Source organism: Brachycentrus maculatus, unplaced genomic scaffold (assembly GCF_059751285.1).
Source record: "Brachycentrus maculatus isolate JH-2025_06_01 unplaced genomic scaffold, ASM5975128v1 h1tg000056l, whole genome shotgun sequence".
In the NCBI taxonomy this organism is placed as follows: domain Eukaryota; kingdom Metazoa; phylum Arthropoda; class Insecta; order Trichoptera; family Brachycentridae; genus Brachycentrus; species Brachycentrus maculatus.
In genome coordinates this window covers 1,029,269-1,055,129 of record NW_028280810.1, presented here as the reverse complement: position 1 = coordinate 1,055,129, position 25,861 = coordinate 1,029,269, and the positions used below count along the sequence as shown (strand labels likewise).

The following is a 25,861-nucleotide window of genomic DNA, read 5'->3' as shown; positions in this document are numbered from 1 at the left end:
ATTTTATTGGTAGAAGATTCTACATTATACAATCGTAAAATTCAAATATTATATATATATACATATATATATATGTATATATATATATATATATATATATATATATATATATATATATATATATATATATATATATATATATATATATATATATATATATATATATATATATATATATATATATATATATATATATATATATATATATATATATATATATATATATATATATATATATATATATATATATATATATATATATATATATATATATATATATATATATATATATATATATATATATATATATATATATATATATATATATATATATATATATATATATATATATATATATATATATATATATATATATATATATATATATATATATATATATATATATATATATTTATATATATATATATATATATATATATATATATATATATATATATATATATATATATATATATATATATATATATATATATATATATATATATATATATATATATATATATATATATATATATATATATATTTATAGTTTATATAAATATCAACTTCTTAAAGTTAAGTTTTTATATATGTTTGTATATCTACACACATGAAATTGAAATAAACCGAATAATTTTCATGGTATATTAATTTATGTAACATAATAATTTTGTTTATTAGATTGTGTCGATTTTTCTACATTGGTTGTAAATCGATTTCATTCAAGTCGTTGAATTTTCCATTCATTGTTAATTTAGTCGTTTCTGTATACTCGTGTTCGCTGTATTCATCTTCTTCGTGTTCTTTTTCTGCATCTTTCCTGTTGAAATTAAAATGACAAAATGTCAACAATTGTTGTGAATATCGTCATTGTTTAATTTTTTCCTCGTATATCATATTAAAAAAAATGAAATCTGGAAATCAACTTGTTTAAAAGTAATTGTTTTAATGTATTGCATTTTCTGATTTGCGATCACAATATTGACAGTTTAGATATATTTTTTTTTAAGTAACGGGGATTTTTTTCAATCGGAAGGAATATCGGATTTTACATTCCCTTAACATAAAAATATTTTTTTGTGTTCGTAAAAATCCAAGTCATAAATGATTACACTCATAATTTTCATGTGCATAGTTCGCTTACTGAAATAAAGCGTTTTTATTAGTTGGCAACATATTGCATCGGTACGCATATGCATGGTTTTGAAAAGATGAATGCAATGTCAGTAAATCTAGAGCGTAAAAATTGCCACAGGTTTTAGTTCCCCGCTTGTAGTACGAAAATTGTCAACAGGGTACGTAAACAAGCAGTAACAGGGGTCCCAAGTTTTTTTTTTAATTTTGTATCTTGCGGTTGAAACGAATAATGACGTCACCATCTATGGCATCTCGAAATGTTCATCATACTTTCAATTGTCATTTTCAATTTCTGTTCCCCTTACTTTTTCACAGTTTCCATAAAGAATAGTGTCGATTATTTGTTAAATCATAAAACTATTTCGTGTATCAAAAATATTTTTATGACTTACGCGTATTTGTTTTTCCGGGGCAGGAAGAGAGACTTGGGACATGCTTTGAAGTAGGGCCAACACTCGCCCGGTCCCTCCGCGTCGCCATTTCCCGCCTTTTCCGCTTCCACGTATTCTCGCAGGAGGGCGCTGTACGGAGACTTGCTCGCTCTAGCGGAGGAAAATCAAAGCTTTATGACGTTTACAGAGCGGGAAACCTACTGTCAATTGTCAAAACCGAACCAAAAACCTATTTGCATAACCACTTTGCCACAAAAAGTTGTTAATGAAATCGTTTTCGGATTCGATTATTCAACTCTAATTAGTGCATATTATGTCTAATTTGGAAGTGTATTGGGTATTATTAGCTCCTGATACATTTGAGTATTCGACATTGATAAATAAATATAAACCGAGAATAAGTAACGAACATCATCCCAATAAGGCAACTGAGAAAGAAACAGTTACCCATTAGGAATATCTAACAACGTAATTTAAACAATTTTAAACACAGTTATGGATAATTGATATCATAAAATTGATTTGTCAAAAAAAAAGATCACTTTTGTAGTGCATTATATTATCACTATCACATGTATAAAAATTTAAAAATATAGACTTGTATAAATGAACTTACGAAAAAAATAATTTGACCATTTCTCCTAGTAGCCCAAAGTTTGTAAGGGGGTGTGCGTGTACCTCGCATATCGCCCTTAATAAACATGGTTTTCCCTCCAAACCGAAATTCGTTAGCAGATCTTCAACGGCACCAAAGAGAAGAGCTCTATGAAAAATATAAATAAATACAAAATATTTAATTGATAGATATTACATACAATAAAATGTATAATCCATAAAGCAGGTCGCATCATTCCGAAGAACTGTTATTTGGATCTTTAACTCTTACCACTCTGTAGGCCAGACATTCTGGCCCGTATGATTCTAGTCGGCAGCTCCGTGGGCCACAACGTTTGGCCCGGCGCAGGTATAACTTTAATCACTGATTTCTCTATCACCCAAGTATATTCTACCAAAAAATATTTCAGATAAATACAGTTAATCTTAATTAACGTGTTCATACGAATTGCCAGACAGAGTGTCCCAAAATTAGGGAACCAAAATATTTATTTTAATGGTAGAAAAACGTCGCATTTTTTTGATCAGAGTAGCTGATCAGTTATGAGAAAAAATGGCCAGAGTGGAAAGGGTTAATTACATAAAAGCAATATTATCAGTCAATGGTAATATTAAATCAATATTAGAGTGAAAAATCACTTATATCTATTTATATTTATGTCTATTCTTACTGAGAATCGAACTCGGAACCTCTAACATAGCAACCAACCACTACACTATGGATTCAGACAATATCGTAGATTGTCATCACTGTCATATGGAAAAGGAAATGGAGATTGATCAATGAGCAAGAAACAGACAAAGTAAGTACCTACTAAGTACGTAAGTACCTGGTTGAATGCTGGTAATTTTTACAAAAGCGAGTTTAAAGTAAGTGCCTACCATTAAATCAATTGTAGTGAACTAATCGGTATAACGGCGTTCGATCTCTTTTACATAGTTTGAACATTGCCTGCTATTGACTTTGAACATTGTCTAAGTGTAGTGCATAGTTTGAATACTGGCCGTTCGATCTTGTTAGCATAGTTTGGTTATTCATCAACCATATTGTACAAATTGTTCCTTACCTCTCGCCTCCGTGGAGAAAGCTCATTATTGTTTCTCGGACGTGAGACGGGACGTCTTCCCCCGCGCTTCTCTTCCCCCTCCGCCTGTCCAGGTACTTGCCCACAAAGTCAGCCACGAATCCTCCGGCCGCCTTGCCCATAGATCGGGAAAATATCGGCGGCAAGTCCCCGTAGGGATTCTCGTTGTCCGTCAATCCGAGCTTGTCGAAGTCGACTGAAAATCAAAAACAAACATAAATTTGTGCGAAATTCAAATGAATAAATAAATAAGCAGAACACTACGAAAACGTTTGCTACGTACTGAAAACACACACATAGAACTATTATTTTTCGCGTTTTTATTTTACTAGTTTATTTAACGACATGGTACAATACCACCACAACTATTACTACCACTGACCCTTATCCGCGCCCAATAGTGCATAGGGCACTGCATCAAATTAATGTTTATTATATGAAGGCAAGGTCCTACAATCAGTCAATCAGTCCTACACTTCAGTACCAGTCTAGAGTAATATTAAATAAACATAATAAAATAACAACTTAAGTTAACGTTAGTGCCCAAGACACACACACACACACAATAATTATGATATGTTGATGAAAATGCCATACCCGGAAAAACTCATTGTACCTACAAAATTAATATTATGAAATTAAAATCAAACGAAAACAAAAATAAATATTTGTAAAATACTCAACAGGTTAATTCTAATTTGTGAATTATTTTGACCATTTCTGAAAATTAATACAAATAAAATCATAATTAATAATAATTATTTTGAATAATTTGATCAGCGGCATTTTTGTAAAATATTACCTCAAAGGCGTGTATTTTAACTATTTATTTATATAAATTTCGTGTACAGCAAATAAATATATACATTGACGCGCTTATTAATAAAAAGCAATACATTCCAGCCTTAGTTTACGAAACTTTTATTCAATTCAACGACTAAGACGTCACCTCACGACGGGTGTCCCAAGCCAATAAATAGAATTCCACTCCTGTTTGGTACTGTTTATTTTTATCTAAATACAGTGGTCATATTTTAAAAAAAAGTTTTTGATTTATTTTAAACCTATTTTTATATAACGTCTTCGGCTTTAACGGACACCCCTCCCCCATATTATTCCGTTATAACGAGGTTTTACTGTAATATAAATTCATTCATCTTAAAACATATTACAATTACTCCTTATTAATGAAAATAAAATTCTTACCGGTCAATGGGACACTTATAGTCAAATTTGAGAAGAACCCTTCAGGAGGATGTCTCACAAATGGCATGGACAGCGTTGGAGATATGATCATTGATGTTCCAGGAGGCAGTGCAAGTCGTCCGTCGTTAGTTATCCAAAGCAAACGTTTCTGTCGTGAATGTGGAATATCTGAACTCTCCTCTTTGTATTTCACTCTACCATCTTCAATTTCATCCAAACCTTCTATAATGTTGGAGCTTACATCTTCCCTCGTTGCTCTACTTGTATCATCAGATGATTGGGAGATGGTGTTTGTAACTTCGCTTATCTTGGATCTTTTGTCTGTTTGTGATGACTTGAAATCACTCGGATTTACACCAATTACTAAGAGTAAGAAAACCGTTAAATTTCTCAACTCCATCATTTACACCTATAACAAAGATAACAACATAGTATTGTAACTGTTTAATAGTCTTGTTATATACAAACATCAGTATTTTAAAATACAAAAATCTTACCCTTAGATTTGATTTTTACTGAATGAAAATTGTATCTACATATTACATAAAATTCGAAAGAAAATAGTTTATTATTCTATCAATAAATAAAAATATCAAAATAAAAATAAACAATGGATGATTTTTTTTAATCAGTTTGCAGCATTTCAGTTTATTGACAGATTCGTTGCTTTATTTTGCTATTATAAAATACAAGGAGCGTATATTTGAATGTTTCGAGGTGGAGCATTACTGTATTTTTCATTTTTTATGCGAGCTTGAATAGTGACACTTATGTTTACAACAGAATCATTGAGTATGTTTTCTTCAGATTTATGCTTTGTTGTGTATATGATTTTGAATTTTTGTAGCTTCAACGGCTGAATGAATAACTTTTCTGGGGTTATCTTCATGAAATGATTTTCAAGATTCGGCTCGACTATTTCAACATAGGCTGATAAATTCTTATGCTCGTTGTATATGGAAAAAGAATTGTAAATTGATCCGTGTTTTCTTCTGGCCATTGTCAGATCTAACGTTGTCGGGGTTATAACTAAAGGCATATCGTACGTTTCTGAAAACAGCGTTAATTTTTTTCTTGCGAAGAATTTCAGAGACTTTTGGTCGGTTGCTTTGTTACTATACTGGTAAAATTCTAAATTAAATTGAGTCTGGTGAAAACCGAGGTTTTTGGCATTTTTAAACCAGACGTAAAGCTTGTTGGGAACGTTTGGTTGTAGAATGACGTGACGATTTTCAATGTAAAAAGGATCGGTTGCCAATTGGACACAGGTTTCGAAAATTGTCGATACGTTTTGAGCAGTTTCAGACATTTGCTCGTGTATATTAGAATCAGTTTCAGAGATACAAATATCACTCTCCGATCCATTTTTTATTGTGGATTTTGATTGCAGTGTCTTGCGAGAAATAACTGAATTTTCAGATTTACTTGAAGTTTTAGGGCGATTGCGGTAGTCATCGACATGATCGGTAACAAACATTTCAATAGGTCTTCTTCCTGTGCATGTTATAATTATTTCTTTCCTGTACTTTTTCGTTTTGTCGTGCACTGTCCAAACTGGCTTCAATCCAAAATCTACGGTGGATGGATTTACTTCTATCACCGAATCGGTAAGTATACCATGAACCGGAATAGGTATAAATGCCATGTAATTATTAATGTTCGCTACAAATATTAATTCTACTTTAAAATCGTTTTCTATCCTTTTCGGCGAAAATGTTATGTTGAATTGAAACGATAGTCCAGGATATAGTTTAACTTCATTCTTTAAATCTATAGTAATTGTGTTTGAATCCATATGCAAGCAATCAGGAATGAATACCGAATGAAATCGGCAGGACACTATTTTGACGGACTTATTCGTCAACTTGATTTGTTTTTTATATGTATTTCCATTTATGAAGTCGTAGAAGTTCAGATTTTCTGGTTTAGAACAGAAAATATCTCGCCAATCTCTCAAACAGTACGAAGATTCTAGACCTTGCTTTATGATATCGTATTTCAATAAGTCGTGTTGTTCTTGAGTCGGATTACTGCACTGATCAAGCGATTGTCCTATATCACTTGATTCTGTGCCCTTTTTTATTCTTTTAGTTTTCTTTTTGACTTCCATGTCACTTTTAGACTTTTGTAAAGACTTTCTACTCTTTCTACGCAATTTGTTACTACTTCTTCTTTTAGATTTGACGTCATGTTCGACTTCTTGTTGCTCATCTATCGGGTTCAAGTCACTTGTCGATTGTGTTACCTGGATAGACTCTTCACCTTCAATAGGTGCGCTAGATTCGCTAGTTAAGGTCAATAGCGATTTCTTCTTCTTTTTTGAAAAAAGCTTGTGTGAAGTGCGCTTTACAATTTTTGTGTGCTTCTCTGCGTCATCTTTTTCTTTCAAAATCTTACTCACAATGACTTTTTTGTTCTCTTCGATAGATTTAATTTTGATATCTTTTTCTTTGACGTACTTATTAATTTTCTCATAAACGTCCGCTGAATTTCTTAAACAACCAATAGTGGTGCCTGTATTCCGTTCCACTAAAGCAATAAGTTTCTTAGCCTCTTGTCGTTGAGATTCTTCAGTATCCATTGGTGAAATATTTCCCTTATTACGAAAAATGACGCGTTAATTGTATAAAATGTAAAATGTCCAAATGTTGTTTTGACGTTTCAACTAAAAAGCAATTTAAAATATATTCCATATTTGATCATTTACACTGTAAAGAAATACCTTTTATAATTTTTATATGACCTACCCGTTTAAATTAAATTTGATTTTCTAATTAATGTTTAATATTACAGCGGGGCTTTTTTTTAATCATAAAAGGTCCCGGAACTTACTTCGTGTCAAGCTTTTTATTAAAAAAAAATATATTTTCAAATATTCATTACAATACCATATTTTATCATTTTGACGAATTATATAAATATAGATTGTACTAACGTAAGCGCAAACATTGTTTCGACTAATTGTTTTAAAAAAAAATTAAAAATATATATCTGTGAAAAAAGATGCCGGAACGTCGTTCCACGGCGTTGCATGAAAAAAAAACTCCTGCATAACGGTGTTAATAAAATAAAATCAAAATATCCTTAACTGGCTGAAATGTTTGTATTTTTTCATGATTTGTGCAAATAATTAAACAATGATAATTTGTTATGTTATGAATGTGTATGAGGCTCGTCCTACCTGCCCGATAGTCCACGTTTTGCTCCCATATACCAGTACTTTAAAATGAAGTAATTTATAATTTTACTACTTTAATGGGTAAATAAAGTTAAATTCTACCATCCTGGCTTGAATATCATATATCTAATTAATTTCTCTTGCCATCTAGTGCATTGATTTGATAATCACCCAACGCACTTCCGATGCAAATGACAGAATTGTTTAGCGCTGCATTTATTTTTAATGTCATCGTCCTAGATCGATTAACCGTATCTGCATCGATGGTGATAATGAATGTTTCTGGTCTATGATTGATTTATGCACACATTGTATCGTTTTACTATTCGACATATCGTGGTCACAATCTTGAATAATAATTGTTTACTATCTATATGTATATGTATATTTATCGTTATATGTACCGGTGGATGGTTTATTAACCTTATAATAGAAATAGTACACACATTAAATACATTCTGTTTAGGATCAGGGAACGTGAATCATGTGTAAAACTAATAATTATTCATTAATCGCTAACTATTTATTTAGATAATGATCACAAATACAACCACAATATCGTAGAAATCGTAAAAATTAATAAAACAAAAAGTCATAAACTGCAACATGTTGAAACAAAAGAATTTCATAAAAATATAAATAATTTACAATATGACAATGACTTAAGCCTATTGTCTATGTTTCCACTGATAAAAAAATAATTATTTAACAAAAATAAGAAACAGCTCCTACTCCATTTTCAACCTTCAACGTCCCAATGACACAACTCTCAACTGTTTGAAAATGATGCGGAATGCATCGAAACACGTGTCACATTAGGTTTTAAGAAATAATGGTATTTACCTAGTAAAACTTCAATAAGTATTCCGTTTAAACTTTAAATACTCAGGAATTCTCGTCGCCATCAGTAAAAATTACTCCAAAGTTCTATAATCTCCCCGTATAATTTTTTAAAAAAGTGCTTTATCTGTGTTGAAGTACCTGTAAATATCTTGATAATTTTTTCGCTGTCGAAACTAAATATTTTCTCAATTTCCTTTTTTGTGACTAGTTTTTCACTGTTTAAGCCTTCAGGGATAGAACGTGAAATGTTACAAATATTCTCTATATGTTTGTACATATAACACAACAGAGAAACCCAAAATCATTGACTGTTTTAAACAATTTTTGCATTTACATTTACACGAAGTGTTTTTTGGCACTCTTAAAGGCGAAACAGCTGTCATCAAAATTATTTGTACATTTTATTTAACAATAAGGATATTCAATTATTAATTAATTAATTACTCTATAAACTTTGGACGCTCATGTTTCTCAATTTTACTATCTATTATTCTGTGTTTTTTTGTTGTAAATCTTTGTTTTTCAATTTTATTATATTTTACTATCGTTTATCATTTTTATGAACTATTTTTCTGTTTTTCTAATCTTATGTAAAATCTTGATTTTGTATTTATAATGTAAATTATACATGTTCTTATTATTCATAATATGTTTTATATATTTTTTAGAAATGTTTATTTGATTGTAAAAAAAATAGTTTTGCCGTGAATACATAAATTCTTGAAAATTCAAATTACACTTTTAAATTGGAAATTACACTTGTCCTTCTGGTTTGCATATAAATATGATTATCAATTAATTTTATTATTTTTCAACCATACATGATGTAACACGAATAATATAAAAACATATTATTTTTTGACATCTCATCAAAGATGAAGAAGAATACGGAAGTCTGGGCATTTACGGGGCTGACAACCGTCGTTGTCAATAATGGGTAGAATTGGTGAATGTTACACGTGTGTAAAGTGATCACTTAAACCAGCCTATAACGGTCGTCGGCTCCGTAAATGCCCAGACTTCCGTATTCTTCTTCACCTTTGATGAGATGTCAAAAAATTATATGAAAATAACTCCTGTAATTGGAGATTATCCAGATTTTGTGAACAAGTATTTGGACACACTCAAAATGTTGTAAATATAAAAACAGTTACTATATATTTTGGTTGTTCAGAAGATAATATTTAGATAATAGCAATATTTACGCCAATGTACAATTCTTTTATCAGTAATTTTATACTTTATCTGATTCTGGATTATTCACCCTACGAATTATATATTAAGTTATGTTTTATATGCGTCTTAAATTAAATTAAGAATCTATTGTTTTTTTATGCGAATTAAGATGGAAGTCTGAACATTCCAGAATTTATGACCTGGCATTTGGCTGGCTTAAGTGTATAATCACTTTATACACTTGTATAACGTTCACCATTTAGCCCGTAATTAATCATCAAACTCAATGCATTATGTATATGAAATAGTGCAGTAGTGTTATAGAAAAAATGTAAATACTTCATGAAAGCAGAATTCACTACACTGTAACGATTATTTGTAGAATTGCTTCCTGCATCGCCAAAAATACATTTAGTTAAAGATTTTTCCAAGCACGTAGCATCCTACTTGTATTGTTTTCTTTACTTGGCGTTTATTGAAAAATTATACAAAAAAACCGGAATGTTTTTAGTACCTTGTACTCTTTGGAGTGCAGTGAAACGCACATCTCTACGTATGTATTGTGTTTCTGTGTACCCACTTCTTTATGTACGAAATATTATTCTTCTAACCAAAACAATTTTTAAGAACAGTGTCCGTCGATGGTGGCTTCTCGTTGGTAGGGACAAGGTGGAAAGAGAATTAATTTGAGTCCAGGCTTAACATTTGTAATTATTTTATTGTAAAACCTTTCTACTGTAAATTGTTATTGTATCTACTGTATGTAATGTATAAAATCTACTAATTAAAAAAAAATCTTTATTGTATTAACATGTAAGTATTTCGACTCAACACAGGCTATGCCTAAAGAGCCGTTATACGTTTAATTAATAAAATGTAAAAAAAAATGTATCTCATAATAAAAAAATTAATAAATAAAAAAAAATTCAAATAAAATAACTCGTAAACGAGTGGAGGCTTAATAAATACATTTAAAAAAAAACAATATTTTATAGCTTTCATACTAAAATAACTTTGAACGTTTAAAATCACGATGTATCGTATTATAATTTAATTATAATCTCGATTTGTTTAGAAGTAACTAGCTTCTTTCTTAACCCTTTAAGTAATCATTAAAAAATAAATAGAGTACATATATAAACAATAAACATTTACTGTGAGTCCCTCTCCAAGCACAAGAGCTTAGTCTCTTTTTGGAGAGGAATAGTGTTACTATATGTTAAAAGTAGAAATGTCGAGTAAATTAATTACATTTTAATATTTTTTGTGAACACATTTAAAATAAATATATATTTTAAAAAAAATAAAAAAACAGTAAATCTTTTCAACTGAAGCATAAATACATCATTCCAAAATGTAAGCATTGAAATTCGAAATGTGGTTGTCAATCATAAGTAGAATGGTGAGTGTTGCACAATGATAAAGTGATCACTTAACCCTCCAGTAATCATTAAAAAAATAAAATAGATCGAATAAAAACATCACATTAAAAAAAAATATATTAAAAAAAATCCACTTTTTTAGGTATATCATCGAAATTGTCAGTAGGCGAGACGTAGAATATTTGTTGCAAAAAGGTCATCAAGAAATTTTGCTTTCACGTTAGAAAAATTTCACGATAGAAAAGTAAGGTCGCGTCAACATACTTTTTTCAGACCAATCATTAATGAACCTGTACATCTGTGAACAAGATTTACTGAAAATTGGGATCCGTTCACTCAATCAATATGTATGAATGGATCATTAAGATTCAGTTGTGGTTCTACGGAACGACAATTAGATGTGACTGACCTGTAAAATTTATTAAATATTTTTCTATAGTTCTATTTCATATTTTTGCTGTCTGCTGTGCTGGTCGGGTTTGTGAAGGCGTCTGTGTACCGGCTAACGTCAGGTCGGAATCGGATCTAGCAGACTAATTGAACAAACTAACTACTAATCCCTTTCACTGCCTACAACGAGGTACTTCTAGAAAATTTGGTGGTGGTTTTACAAACTTGTATTTATTTAGATTGGCAGTGACAGGGATATTGAAAGCTTTTAAATGTAAATTCACAGTAAAATCGGGATACAATTTTATTTCACATTTCTATAAATTTCGCAACATAGTTCATAAAACAAAACAAAATTGCTTTGCAAGAGGTCTGTCGGGAAGCCTAGATGCTTCTGTATCAAATCTGGGAATGCGGTGAGATGCTTTTAATATAAGAATTCAAGATTATAGATTAGTTCATAGTTTTTTTTTAAAAGTCTTTTGCATTTCACAATAAAATATTAATAATAATATTAAGTACAAAAATATATATAATATAAATACAAAACAAGATCCCACAAAGGCATGGCCTGTGTGTGGGTATACATTATATTTTAGGTTATAGTAAAGGGCACTGGCAAGAATACAATAGAAATTATCAGAAATCAAATTAGATTAAAAGTGTTAATATAAACAACCAATACTTGATTTTAACAGAAAACAAAAAATCAAAAAGAAGAAAATGAAATAGTAAGGAAATATGTAAATTTTATATGAGTTATACGTTCATGTATTTAAACGCAGTATATCTATTTAATGCTAAATATACCCTTTCTTCAACGTACATTGTATGCATATTCATTATGGCATATATAAAGCTACTGTATATATCATATTAAGTATGTTATATGAATATATCATTTATTATTACGCTAATTCGCTTTCCAGGTCGCCCAATACAATACAATCCTACACCGTCCTTTTCATATTATTCTGCCCGGACTCGCGTATCGGTAGAATGACAATAATGAATATAGCCCATACATAAATATTTTAATTTGCATTTTCATCAATATTCAAATGAAAGCTTCTACAGCAGATAATCGTAACTTAAGATCTGTTTAAATACCTTAATAATCTTAAAAATCCATTTTCAATACAAGTATCATACAAATACGGTATCATAATTTCAAAAAATAATTATACTGCATTTTGAGTGTATCCAAAAATCTGTTTCCATAAATCTGTATCCCAAATCTGGATTCTACACTAAGGCGTTATTTTACATTTTTATAACATCTCAACATAGATGACGAAGAATTTCTAAATCCAACCATAGATTTCTATTTATTCAACTATTTTTCTCTTAAAACATTTAGGCATTTTATCGTTAAAAAAATATACATATAAATAAGCATATATTAGTATCTTCTTTATAGGTAACCAATTGAGATCTTCTCTCCTTTTTTTCTACATTCTTATATCTATTTTGAAGCAATATTCTCATAGCTTTATTTTAAAGGATTTCTAGTTTATTTAAATTTCATTCATTGGCTAAAAATAAAACTGTGGAGCAGTAATCCACATGCTGAATGAATATTGTTTAATATGTGAGATAAACAGTATTTCCATCTTACTTATTCAGCATTTGTGATATTTTTTAAATACATAACTTTAAGCTATTTTATAAACTTTTATAAACATATCCACAAGATATTATATTATTTTTCGGTTGTACCAAATATTAAACATGAGTATGTCAGTCAAATTTATCCTCTAAAATGCATTAAACTGTTTAATGTATAAGGGTTTTAAAATGTATGATGAGATGCCTGAATGTAAAAAGAATGAAAAGAGTCTAAAAGAATTTAAAAACAAATGTTTTGCTTACTGTAAAAAAATGTAAAAATATATTTGATGTAAATTAATTGTTAATAATAGTTTATATTAGTGTAATAAAAGCTAAGTAAAGAAATTAATATTTTGTTAAAAAATTCAATGCCTTTAGACATACATAGCTTTGACGATCACGTATCGATATATCTGTATGTGATAGTTTAGTTTAGCACTTATTCATAACAAAATGTGGGTTATCAGAACACTTTTAGATATTTACAGTGAGTGACTACTTGTTGGTCTTAGTCTTCTAGGACTAACTCATAAAGGAGTAATAAAATCGTCCTTAGACATCGGTATGGTTGAAATGTCCATTAGTAAGTCAAACATCATCGTGAGTCGTGATCCTGATATCCTTTTGTGAAAGCCATACTCGCAAACACACAATTCAATCAGCGACCGACCGCCGGAGAGTTAACTATGTAGTCCCTTCACGCCAGATTTTTTTTTAAAATAATTATATTGGATATTGTTTTTTAGAATATACTCGTATATTATTTAAACTCATTACCTTTCAATAACTCTTTACTTTTTTTAAACTGGAAAGTGAAAGTGCTTTGCTTGCTTTTGCTTTTAAAAAATGTTAAATTTATTTATTTTATTTCATAAAAATAAACAAAATTATGTAAAAATTTTAAATTATATCCCAATTTCGCAAAATGTTAAATAATTATCCGTTTAGGCTCACAGAAATAGTATGAAATTGAAATATTTGTGAAAATAATAAAAACACATATTTCTCTTTTTTAAATAAAATAAAAACAAGTGCTATACGAAATCATTACGTTTGTCAATAATAGATCGTACTGTTTTTAAAGTAAATCCAACGTGAATCCTAAAACAATCGAAACGATTTTTTTCTTCGAATATTCATTTGAATTTTTACAGCGTACTATGTATTTTGTATATTAAGTATTTTTCGGATCATGTAAATTTGTTTTCAGCACCAATGGATTTGAGTGGTTTTAACAAACGGTTTGTTTCTCGCTCGCGGTGGGCTATGGTAATGGGTAATCGGTAATGTGAACAAGCACTAATGTATTCTCGAGAATGGAAACGGGTTGCACTAATTGTAATTCAGAACACAATGAATAGCCGGTTGATACACCGAAATATGCGCGGTACAATGAGTTGCCCACTTCCCTATGAAAACATAATAATGTATTATGCTCGTGTATTCATGTGGTAGCACGCGCGAATTTATTGACTTACTTTCCTCGCCATTGTTTACTGTCTCACTTTTCCTATAAGATGTCGACCATTTTCAGTTTCAGGCGTCAACTGTTAAGAGTGAATCTCACTATCACATTGTAGGTTATACAACTCGGGCTAGTTCAAGTCTCCTTTAGGTTGTACCTTAAGGTCTAGATCTCAAGCGTTCAAAACACTGAGCGCTGAGGGTTAGACGTTTGTTCACGCTCAATTTTATTTTAGAATGTACTTATATTGGATTTTTTCGTCTTTTAGAATATATGTTGAATTTTTTTTTTTTGTATTTTTTTAACTCCTTACTTACCTTTCAATAACTATTTTCTTTTCGAAACCATATATTTCGCAGAAAAGCTAACTTTTTCAATACGAAAAACGGCGTTTTAAAAAAAGAAAAAACAATCACGTCAAATTTTACCTGGGTTTAAAGAAAATTATGTCGCGGGCTATCGATATCCTCCTAAGGTCCGATATACAATAAGTCACAACTACACAAGTCTTTTCAAAAGCGTATATTTATTTCGAAGAAAAAATTTATTTTTCAATAAAAAAGGGTAATTTCATTAATTGATTCGGCAGTCACTTTGTGGTAAAATGTATCCATTTTTAATTAATGTTTTACTTAGTAAATACCACTATTTCTTAAAATCTACTGTGACACGTGTTCCGATGCATTCCGCAATACGGTGATTGAAAATGATACGGAATGCATTGAAACACGTGTCACTGTAGATTTTAAGAAATAGTGGTATTCACTAAGTTAAACATAAATTAAAAGAAAATGGTATTTTACGCTAAAAAATTAATTAGGTCTAATGTAACCTGGGTTCAATGAAAATAAAGTAGCGATTTTTTTATTAGGGATATCCATAGCCCGTAATATCACCGTATACAAGGAAACTTTTGTAACATTCATCTTTGTTGATATACTTATAATATACACCGGGATTTTTTTAAACAAAAAAGATCCCGGAACTCACTTATAAACTCTCGGGAAAGGTCCCGAAACTCACTAAAAAATATTCAAATATCATTTAAATATTCAATAAAATAACATATTTTATCATTTTGACTTTATAAATACAGATTGTAATTACGTAAGCACAAACATTGTTTCGTCTTATTGATATTTAAAAAATCCGAGAAAAAAGGAGCCACCGCCTTACATGGAAATAAAACCTCTGAATATACATACATTATGATTTATCATCCGTTGAGTGAAAACCCAGTGTTAGACAGAAAAATATAACATGTAACATTTTTTCTCAAAACTCACCGTTATTTTATAATTAGTAAAAGCAGTTTTATAAACAAACCAACCCATTGTATAGATAATAAGCTATTACACTAATGCTGGGTAATATCCCAACGTTACATATTTTTTTCCGGGGTAATTTGTGTATAAACTATATCGTAATCTCGGGTAGGTACTAGTAGGTAGGTACCTAACAGGTCTATCATTAATCTTCAATGACTCTGAATAGTACTACGGTTAAAAACTCATTAAACAATTACAACAGTAAAACGTTACGTTCCAGATTCGCGAATATAATTGAACTCTAGCAAAAAGTTTGCATATATGAATTCCCAAATATATAGGCGGATCCCATTGATTTTTTTTTTGCATTTTTTATGAAGTCTTGTATCTCAATGTAATGTTTTGCATCTGTGCCAATATTATTTCCAGTTATGATTGAACTATCGACCATTAATTCCAGTAATGGGAAGTTGATACTAAACTTGACGAACAGGTTGTATAAAAAATATATCTTCTTTTTCTTCTTTTGCTTGGTGTAGCCCTTGTGGCCTGTTTTTAAGAGGGATTAGCCTCCTGCGATGTCGATTCTCAGCTATCGATCTATATCTTTGGTGGTCTGCCTAGGATCATCTTGGGGTTGGCCGTAGAGTCAATGTGGGGGAGTCTGGATAGTTCCATTCTCTTCACATGCGCATACCATTGTCTCCTTCGTTGCCTTCCCCACCTAACGACATCATCGATTTCGCATATTTCCCTTATCCTGTTGTTTCTTATTCTGTCTCGTAGACTCTTGCCAGATATGCCTCTTAGAGTCTTCATTTCTAACACTCTAAGTGCGTTATAAAAAATATATAAATAAAATATATAAATGGAATCAAATTCAGACTTGTTATAGTTTTTAACAAGTCTGAATTTTATTCCATTAAAAATATACCAATAGATTCTTTCGTGGATAAACCATATTTTTTATTGTGAAACTAGCTGTACCCGGTCACATGTTGCTGTGGCTCAATCTGATTAAGGGAAAAAAAAGAAAATAGAAGCCACACGTCTGTATTTGTATTAAAAAAATTAGGCTTACGGCCTGTAATAAGCTGGTTTATGCGATCACTTTTATTAAACACGTGTAGCATTTACCATTATATATAAAATTAAAAATCACACTACACAAATTTAAGTTTTATTTATATTTCAATTGACACCCTCTTCCCCATTCTAATTCTCGGCACCATCTATGATTGAGATGAGTTTTTTTTTTCAAAACTAGCTCAGAGATTCGCCACACTTGAAACCATCATTTTCAATTTTCAAACGTGTATAAAGTAATAGCATGAGGCATATGTGGATGAAAATATTAAAAAATATAAATACCCAAATGTGTATTTGTTAAATCAATTCTAATAAAGATGTCTGTACGAATGCGCAAGAAAATATGTACGTTATATTATTATTTCTAAAATGTTTGGCAAAATACTAATTTCAATCGTAAATGTCGCATACAGAAGAATTGTTCAAGTAGTGTATAATGTCAATCATGGGTAGTGCAGTGTATAAAGTGTTACTCAAATCAGCCTACGACAGGTCGTGAGTCATGTAAATACCCAGACTTCTAAAGTCTGCTTCATTTATTTATTTTATGTATAAAGATAAGCGGCATGTGGTAAATAACAGTACAATTTAAAACTGCAATCAACACATGCAATATTTAAGTAGGCTTCCTGGATTTACCAGAGCCTACAGGCAAATTTACGAACAGGTTAAATGTACATATTACTGCATACATATACGTACATTAAACCATCCTACAGTCGTCTTGAATCTTGCGTTTCAATCGCAACTCTTGAATAAGCACTCGACTCCATTCATAAAAAAACTCACGTTTCTCCCAAATTGGATCACGTCATAGCTGTCAAAATAATAAATACAAACGAATGGTTGCAAAGATTTTCGCATAATATACTTACTGTTAGATATTCTTATAGGCATCATTAATTTGGTCGTTAGTGATGTGAATAGATAAATCATATTATTTCATATTTTAATTTATAGAAATATTCAGCCCGCAATATCTATATCAGAATTTTTTCATTTTACTCAATTTTTATATTTTTAACGTATCGTTACAGTGTCGTTAAAAATATGTGACATATTATTATTAAAAATGGTTTTATGAAAAATCGGGCAATTCACTTTACGTACTTACATTTTTTTAAAGAGAAATATTTGTGTTTTTATTATTTACTTTTTCTGTGAACCTGTCTCCTATTCATAGAATATTATTCTTATTTTTACCGTTTTACGCTTTTATTGACAATGAACATATAAGTGTGAACTAATAAGTATGTTAACTTACTAACTAGATAACCGCCACGCTGGTTTTCCATAGCGGTAGGCAGAGAGGATAGATCGCCAAACATCTCTGTCTTTCCAAACCTGCTTCTTCATATATCTTCAGTGTACTGAACTCCTTATTTATACGACGGGTACGCGACGTGTGAAAATACTTATAAATACGTGTAAAAAAGTATTCTAAAATCAAAAGTGGAAGAGTCTCTCTGTCTACCCCTGCGGAGAAGCTGGGTTAATTAGTGTTATCTCAAAACCGTGTTTAAAAAATACGTGTATTAATAACAGTAATATTATACCACCTGTTCCCAAAACAGATTAGAATAAACCATCTTTTAAGAAGAAACAAAAATACACTTCATCTTAAATCTTGTGCATAAATAATAAATGTAACTCCTATCTAAAAACGTAAAAAATAACTGTAATATTCCTGATTAAAATCATTGTCATGTAATCCACGGGCAAGAGAAAGAAAGTACCATAACGATAATTTATGAAAAGGTATGGCCCTCGTTCTGGGCTTTAGTGCAATTGACGTCATATTTAAGCCAATTGAGGGTTTAACCCTGAACCCGCTGCATTCCAGTCGAGTAGTTTGGCGTGGCTTATATAGAAGCAATTATACTGGTTTAAAAGTTGAATCAACCAAGATGGTTCCGGTTTTTGGCTCATCCATGTATGTCGGCCAGGAGGCCAGGAAATACTACCACTATGGTGGTAAACCCACACCGACTACACGCGAACTGCCCAATATTGGTCACCTGTATAGCTCGGCTGTCCAAATTTAAAACACAGTAAGGGACAGTATGGACTAAGTAGACTCTACTTAGTCCAAAAATGCAAAAAAAACCTACTACAAAAAAATGTCCCTTACTGTGTTTTAAATTTGGACAGCCGAGCTCCCGAGCGTTGAACATAATATATAGATAAAAATAACAAAATATTTTTTTCCATTTTGTGTTTTCAGGCATCTACCAGTATGAAAAATAATTCGGTTAGGTTAGGTTAGGTTGTCCGCCTCCGTAGTCTCCGTAGGTCAGCTCGCTTGGTTACCGTACTCGAGGTCTAGGGTTCGATTCCCAGGAGAAGGTCAAATAAATATAAGTGATGTTTCACTCTAATATTGATTCAATGTTACCCTGGATTGGGCTAATCTTTCCTTCATATGTAAACGATCAAGATAACACTGTGTTTATATGATACAGTACCCTATTCACCATCGGGTGCGAATAAGGGTTCATTTCATGTTTTCACTTCATGTTTTCATATCTCCCAGTATGAAAAATAATCCGGTTAGGATCTTGCAAACATTAACAAAAAAATACGATACATTGTTCATGCATCACTTCCTAGTCTTTTCGTTCCTGTCTGCAAAAAATCAGAAAATCATAATGTTTCATAAAAGCTCCTTTAAAAGTCCTTAAATCATTAGAAGAACGTTTTACAATCATCTGAGATGGATTTCTTATTACGATGATATGTTTAACGATTTCGTATTATTATTAACGTATATGTGACTTAACTAAGCCGTGGCAATTAATATTCCCACTTTTGATCAAAAAACTAAACCTAAAAATCAGTATCAAATACAAGTAAGAAAATTTTATTAAGTAATTTATCGCGTAAATAAAATGAAGTGTATAATTTATATCGCAATTTTAAATCCCCTAAAGTAATTCACTGATTTCTTTCAAATATTGACGCAATTAAATGCACAAATGTTTTCTTTTTCAATATAAATAAATACGAACAGATGAGAGATTTTTTAAATAGTTTTTTCACGACATTGGCAACGACATCTGTAACAGCAACCCACCCAAAACTAAGGTTACAGTCACCTAAAATTACCAATATATTTGAATGCATTGTTGGTTCTTAATTTATTTTTTTTAGAAATGTTAATAATCTTAACTAATAGACAATAATCTCGGTGAGTGTTTAATCACTCACCGAGATTATTGTCTACCAGTTTCAAGACTTATCCGTCTCTTCGTCAGGACAATCACTACATCAGCATGTAAAAAATATTACACATCACTACCATATTACTATTCACACAATTATTAAAAACTACGAAAAGTTATTTACTAATTTTTTTGTAAAAAAAAGGAAATGTGACAAAGAAAATGCTTTAAATATAAAAATATTTTCATTGCTTCACAAGGATCGCGAAATTATAAAAATCAGAATGTGTGCTTCCTATTTTATTCTTTCCCTTTAAACCAGACTGAGCCACAGCAACGCGTAATCAGGTACAGTTAGTTTCAAATAAAAAACAATGAGATTTTTATTACAATTTATATCAGATTGCATGCTTTAAATTATTCGAAAGTACATACGATTAAATAACCGAATAATTAAGTTAATGAATATGTAACGTTTACATCAGTTTTGTACACAATCACGTATCTCAGTTAGCTGGCTTGATGTTCTGTGTCTGGCGAGATGTTATCACTGCAGAATAACAAAGTGCATGTGCAATGTGCACATCTAGAAACTTCAAAGCCAAAGCATATACATCGCTCACTCCTTTCAAGAACGTCATAAATTGAAAATCGTTAATTTTGAGTTGTGCCTGTTTTCGGAATGCCCAGAAAATGTACTATATCCCAGCAAAAGAAGCGTATTTTTAACTTAATATTTACCCGCTACAGGGCAGAAAATGTTGTTTTTGCATTTTGAAGAAAACGTATTGTTTAATTATTATTTTTTTTTAATATACTAATTTTTTTTCAAATAGAGAAAAAACCTTCAGGTTTTACCTAAAAAGATCTTTTGCATAGTAAAAGTTCAATAAGTGGCTTGATATTTATTTTTAAAACATTGTGTTATATTTTTAAACATTAAAAACGTTCTCCTGAAAAATCGAGTTTTTTTATTCATGGCGTTCTTGAAAGGAGTGAGCGACATGTAAAATGCTATTTACTGGTGTGTGCATGTACGAATAGGTCTGTGACCAGATTTTATAAAATCTCTTGTTGTGTTTACCGACAAAAGTAATACGATGCGATGTCATGAACTTTGTTTGTATCCTACCCATGTTATTTTTTAAAAAGTACGACATAAAACCTTTTATTTAAGATAAAATCTAAACAAAATGAACGTGTTATTGACTTAACTATGCAAAAATGGCGATTAGTCTTTTTTTTTAGAGAAATATTTGTGTTATTATTATTTACACAAATATTTCAATTTCATACTATTTCTGTGAGCCTAAACGACTCATTATTAGAAATAGGTATCAAATTGTGCTAGAGTGGGTTTGAACCAAGAAACTCTGACTTAAGAGTCCGCGACAATAACCACGGGACCACAACCCGACACAATTTCAATTAAGTATTTTATTTAGCAATATTAATATTATGTATTGATTATATCGGACACTGGATTACTCACTCTACAGATGATATGTCATTTTTTTTAAAGTATGTTAACTTGAAATAATGGCGTGGTGAACGATACACAAGTGTATAAAATGATCGCTAAAGCCAGCCCGATCCCAGGTTATAAGATACTCGGACTTCCATATAAAGTTGAGAAACTTTTATTTTTTTAAAAAGTATTTTATTAAAATTTATTGTGTTTAATTCATAACATAAATTATGGTCATAATTATTATAGGTACTGGTAATCATCCATTTTTGAGTTTGTAAATGTAATCACGACCAGTTTCTAGAACCAGATGTTGTCGAAACTAGTTGTGTTTAAATTAATAAACTCAAGAGTTATCTTGTAAAAATGTTTTGTTTTTATATTTAAATCGTCATATTATTCCACAAACTTAACACCAATTAATAAATAATATAAATCAGGATACAATGATACAAACACTTCACAATATAGTATTCAATTAACGAGCTATCTCTCTTATAGAACGTACTGCTCCTGCTTTGAAGTTCGTAACTCAAATTATTTTGAAGACTTAATTTAAAATAATAAAAGATAAGGTTGATTCATTAAAAACTTGAAAATAACCAGTGAAATAATATTAAAGCTTTATTACAGTAATAAAATTAACAAAAAGTATTATTAAATTAACAAAAAGCAAAAAAGTATTTAAAAAATATAACTTTACGTAAAAAAAATCCTTTTAATTTATTTTTTGAATTTATGGTATTACGAGTATAGCACTCTTTTATCATAATGATTTCCGCTTGTAAGGAATCAAATTCCGTTTTTCTGAGAAATTTATATCAATTCGTCGTATTATTATTTTTCAAACGAATTTTACTTCTATGTATTAATGTATTATTCATGTTTTCTTAATCTCTTCAAACGACAAATGTGTATGTATATCACTTAGATTTTTTCTTACTTTAATTCAAATTTTATTAGCTATCTGCTCTCATTAAATGTTTCTTCATAATTAATATTATTTCGTTAAAATACGATTGTTTCACATTATCTAACTAAAAAGTTAATTGATAACGAGAAACAATGAGAGGATTTTTGTTATATTTTAATAAAATGATGTCAATTATTACGAAAAGTTTTTTTAATAAAATAGATATCTGTATTTAAAAAAAAATTGATGATAATAATTTATTGAATTTACGTAAAGTTTGATATGTTTTGATCAAAAGTCGTATAATAACTTACCTTACTTTTTATTAAATTTTATGAAGCCTGTGAAATGATCACTTGAAAATATTACAATTTCACTGAAATCCTGAACAACAAAATAAGTTTTTCTCACATTTTCACTTAAAACATGAAATACAACAAATTGAGTGCGGTAAAGTTTTCAGCGTGCCGGTATAGAGGAACTGAAAGACTGCCCGGTGTCTTCTTCCGATCGCTTACACTCGGAGACAAACCGCTGTCGCAGATCATCCGAGAACTTATCCCTAATCGAGTTCACAGCGATAACAATGTGACAAATGTACATAAATATGCATACATTAAATGCCCGGCCATCTTAGTGGGTCGCAGCGCTTGTAATCCGCGGTCAAATCGCGACTAAATCATCGTAGACAATGTGAGCAATGACGATTGTGATTTTTGTCACTCTCGGCGTAGCGCAGGTACTTGTATTGCGAGCGCGACCGGGCGTCGAACTGGGATACCGCGGAGTGAGTCCGTCCGCGCTCCACTCGGCGGCCACTAGGTTAGTCGTATCCTCCTCTTCATGCTGAATGTTAGTGACATACTCAACCGTACGTCATTCAATTTAACGAGTATAACTCGCGGTAATACTCGTTAAATTCAATTTCGAACATTCGTGAAAATCGTTAGGGTTGTCTCCGAACCGAAACAAGAAAAATATATGTAAAGGTACATATTTCTTTTTTTTACAGTACCATTTGAGACTTTTATGGAATCGTCGTTTATCAATTAGTAACATTTTAACTCGCAATAATAATAAAATAAAATAAAAAATTATTTATGAATTTAACAGATCAGTAACGCCAAGTTATACATAATCAATTAGTTACATTTTAACTCGAAGTAATAATAAAATAAAATGATATTTTACTAAGGAATTTAACAGATCAGTAACAGCACGTTATACATTATCAATTAGTTACATTTTAACTCGAAGTAATAATAAAATAAAATGATATTTTATTAAGGAATTTAACAGATCAGTAACAGCAAGTTGTAAATAAATTATCTGGTCAAATTATAGGCTTGAATAATAAAAATTAAAATCATATTTTCAGGCGTTTCTCATGTGTGTGATAATAATCCAGGATTCGGACCCCACATAATAATAAAAGAGTTTCTACTCAATAAAAAGCTTATTTTCATCTCACCAATAGATGTCTCTAGTGAAGTTCTAGTGATTCAATAACAATGTTTCAAAATTTAGCGGTTAGCCACCCTTGCTTTAAATAAAGTTAGTATAATCATCAAAATTTATAAACGATGAATATGGGGATTTCGATAAATTGTTCAACTCGACGTTGTCAGCTTTGACATCATTTAACAATGTCAGTCGACATTGATATCGTACTGTACCCCCCGTTTCGCACAATTTGCCTTTCCTTTGAGCTTTGATCTTTCCCCCTTTTCTCACTCCCGTCCCTCTTCCGGGTATTTTTCTAAATGTGTAATTTTGTAATTGGGACAGTACAAGTACTTGTATATGTGTGTAACTTGCTGTTATTGATCTCTTAAATTCCCAAATAATATATTTATTTTATTATATTATATCATTATATCATTATATATTTATTATATTATATCATTAAAATGTAACTAGCTGATAAAGTATAACTTGCTCACTGTTGTTACTGATCTGTTAAATTTCCAAATTAAATATAATTTTATTTCATTATTACTTCGAATTAAAATGTAACTAATTGATAATGTATAACTTGCTATTATTTTTTTGACATCTCATCAGAGATGCAGAAGAATATGGAAGTCTGGGCATTTACGGGGCTGACGACCGTCATAGGCTGGTTTAAGTGATCACTTTACACACGTGTAACATTTACCAATTCTACCCATTATTGACAATCACACTACTCTAATTCTTGGAAGTTCTATATATGTATACGAACCAAATTCGAAACGATGTTCTTGAATCATCAGAACTTCACTAGAGATATCTATTGGTGAGATGAAAAGAAGCTTTTTATTGAGCAGAACCTCTTTTATTAGTATGTGAGATCCGAATCCTGAATATAATCACGTACGAGAATAATACATAATGAGAAACGCCAGAAAGTATCATTTTAATTTTTATTATTTTAGCTTATAATTTGACCAGTCAATTTATTTACAACATTTTGAGTGTGTCCAAATAATTGTGTACAAAATCTGGATTATCTCCAATTATAGGATTTATTTTCATACTATTTTTTGCCATCTCATCAAAGATGAAGAAGAATATGGATAAATATTTTAGTAAGATTGCAGTGGATTGATACAATACTATATACGAGTATAATGCAGTAATTACATAGTGTTAACTATCTTTATTTTATTGTTTTATATTAATTAACATATCTCTATCAAACTTGTAACAATGTAAACCACAACATTATACACATACCCATAGGGTGTAAAGTCTTATTACCCATTTCCTTGTAACGATTCCTAGTCATCGAAGTATTAGATGTCCATTATCAATTGTTCCGAAATCTGGGTTTGCTGACCGCCAAGTCCTGCGGTTTTATCAGTCAAGATTCGAGACGAACTGCTTGTTCATTGAACTCTCTATATCAAATTATTTGATCGGTAACGTAGAACGGGGCTACTTGAACGTTGATGTGTTACTTGAGCCTAGTACAAAAAATATATATTTAGATCATAGTATCGATCAAAGTATCGTGACAATAAGTGTCACCTGTCAGGGAAACAATGAATCATGACGATACGTTCATTATTGTAGAGCAAATACAGATATAAATCCTTTTTTTAAAACCCGTATTAAGAGAACCTATAGAATATGACAATTGCATAAAAATATTTTTTAATTGCTTTAAAAATGCACATATGTATTTGAATTTTTAAAAACACTTAAATTTTCTATTTTTTTGCTGATACTTTGGTCGCCTCCGTGGTGTTATGTTAGCGTTTTTAGCTACCGCGCTAGACGTCCCGAATTCGATTCTTAAGGGGGTTGAGTGAAAGTCCCTAAAAAGCAGGAGTGATCACTTTAACTTCATGTAAGTAAAGATCAAGATAATACAGCGACAATTTGATATGGTGCACTATGCATCATTGGGTGAGGATAATGGTTATATAAGGAAAAAGAAAAATTTCTAAAAAATATCGGAAATTGACTAAAGATTACTATAACAATAATTTAATTAC

General features: G+C 30.5%; 2 protein-coding genes across 4 annotated transcripts; both read right to left on the bottom strand.

Annotated features, from left to right (window-relative positions):
* Window positions 1–555: 555 nt before the first annotated feature.
* On the bottom strand, window positions 556–23,145 carry LOC148311783 (uncharacterized). Of its 3 annotated transcripts, none has more exons than XM_088278369.1 (6): window positions 22,694–23,145; window positions 4,436–4,844; window positions 3,212–3,425; window positions 2,146–2,292; window positions 1,530–1,679; window positions 556–820 (listed from the first exon to the last, which is right to left on the bottom strand). In XM_088278369.1, exons 2-6 carry the CDS (start codon window positions 4,836–4,838, stop codon window positions 697–699), a joined length of 1,038 nt encoding a protein of 345 aa, XP_088134495.1. In that variant the 5' UTR covers window positions 4,839–4,844; window positions 22,694–23,145; the 3' UTR covers window positions 556–696. The 3 variants fall into 3 exon arrangements, with proteins under 3 accessions (XP_088134495.1, XP_088134497.1, XP_088134496.1); XM_088278371.1 differs by having other exon boundaries at window positions 22,699–23,145; XM_088278370.1 differs by lacking the exon at window positions 22,694–23,145 and adding an exon at window positions 4,933–5,059.
* On the bottom strand, window positions 5,076–7,105 carry LOC148311784 (uncharacterized). The gene has a single exon (XM_088278368.1). The coding sequence runs from the start codon at window positions 7,014–7,016 to the stop codon at window positions 5,115–5,117; it is 1,902 nt and encodes a 633-aa protein (XP_088134494.1). The 5' UTR covers window positions 7,017–7,105; the 3' UTR covers window positions 5,076–5,114.
* Window positions 23,146–25,861: the final 2,716 nt, after the last annotated feature.

Excerpts from the sequence above, each read along its gene's own strand:
- LOC148311783 (XM_088278369.1), bottom strand. The coding sequence starts at position 4,838 with ATGATGGAGTTGAGAAATTTAACGGTTTTCTTACTCTTAGTAATTGGT. Across the intron at positions 3,426-4,435 it reads TATAAGTGTCCCATTGACCG|TCGACTTCGACAAGCTCGGA; the intron begins GTAAGAATTTTA and ends TTTGATTTTCAG. Across the intron at positions 2,293-3,211 it reads TTTCTCCACGGAGGCGAGAG|AGCTCTTCTCTTTGGTGCCG; the intron begins GTAAGGAACAAT and ends TATTTTTCATAG.
- LOC148311784 (XM_088278368.1), bottom strand. The coding sequence starts at position 7,016 with ATGGATACTGAAGAATCTCAACGACAAGAGGCTAAGAAACTTATTGCT.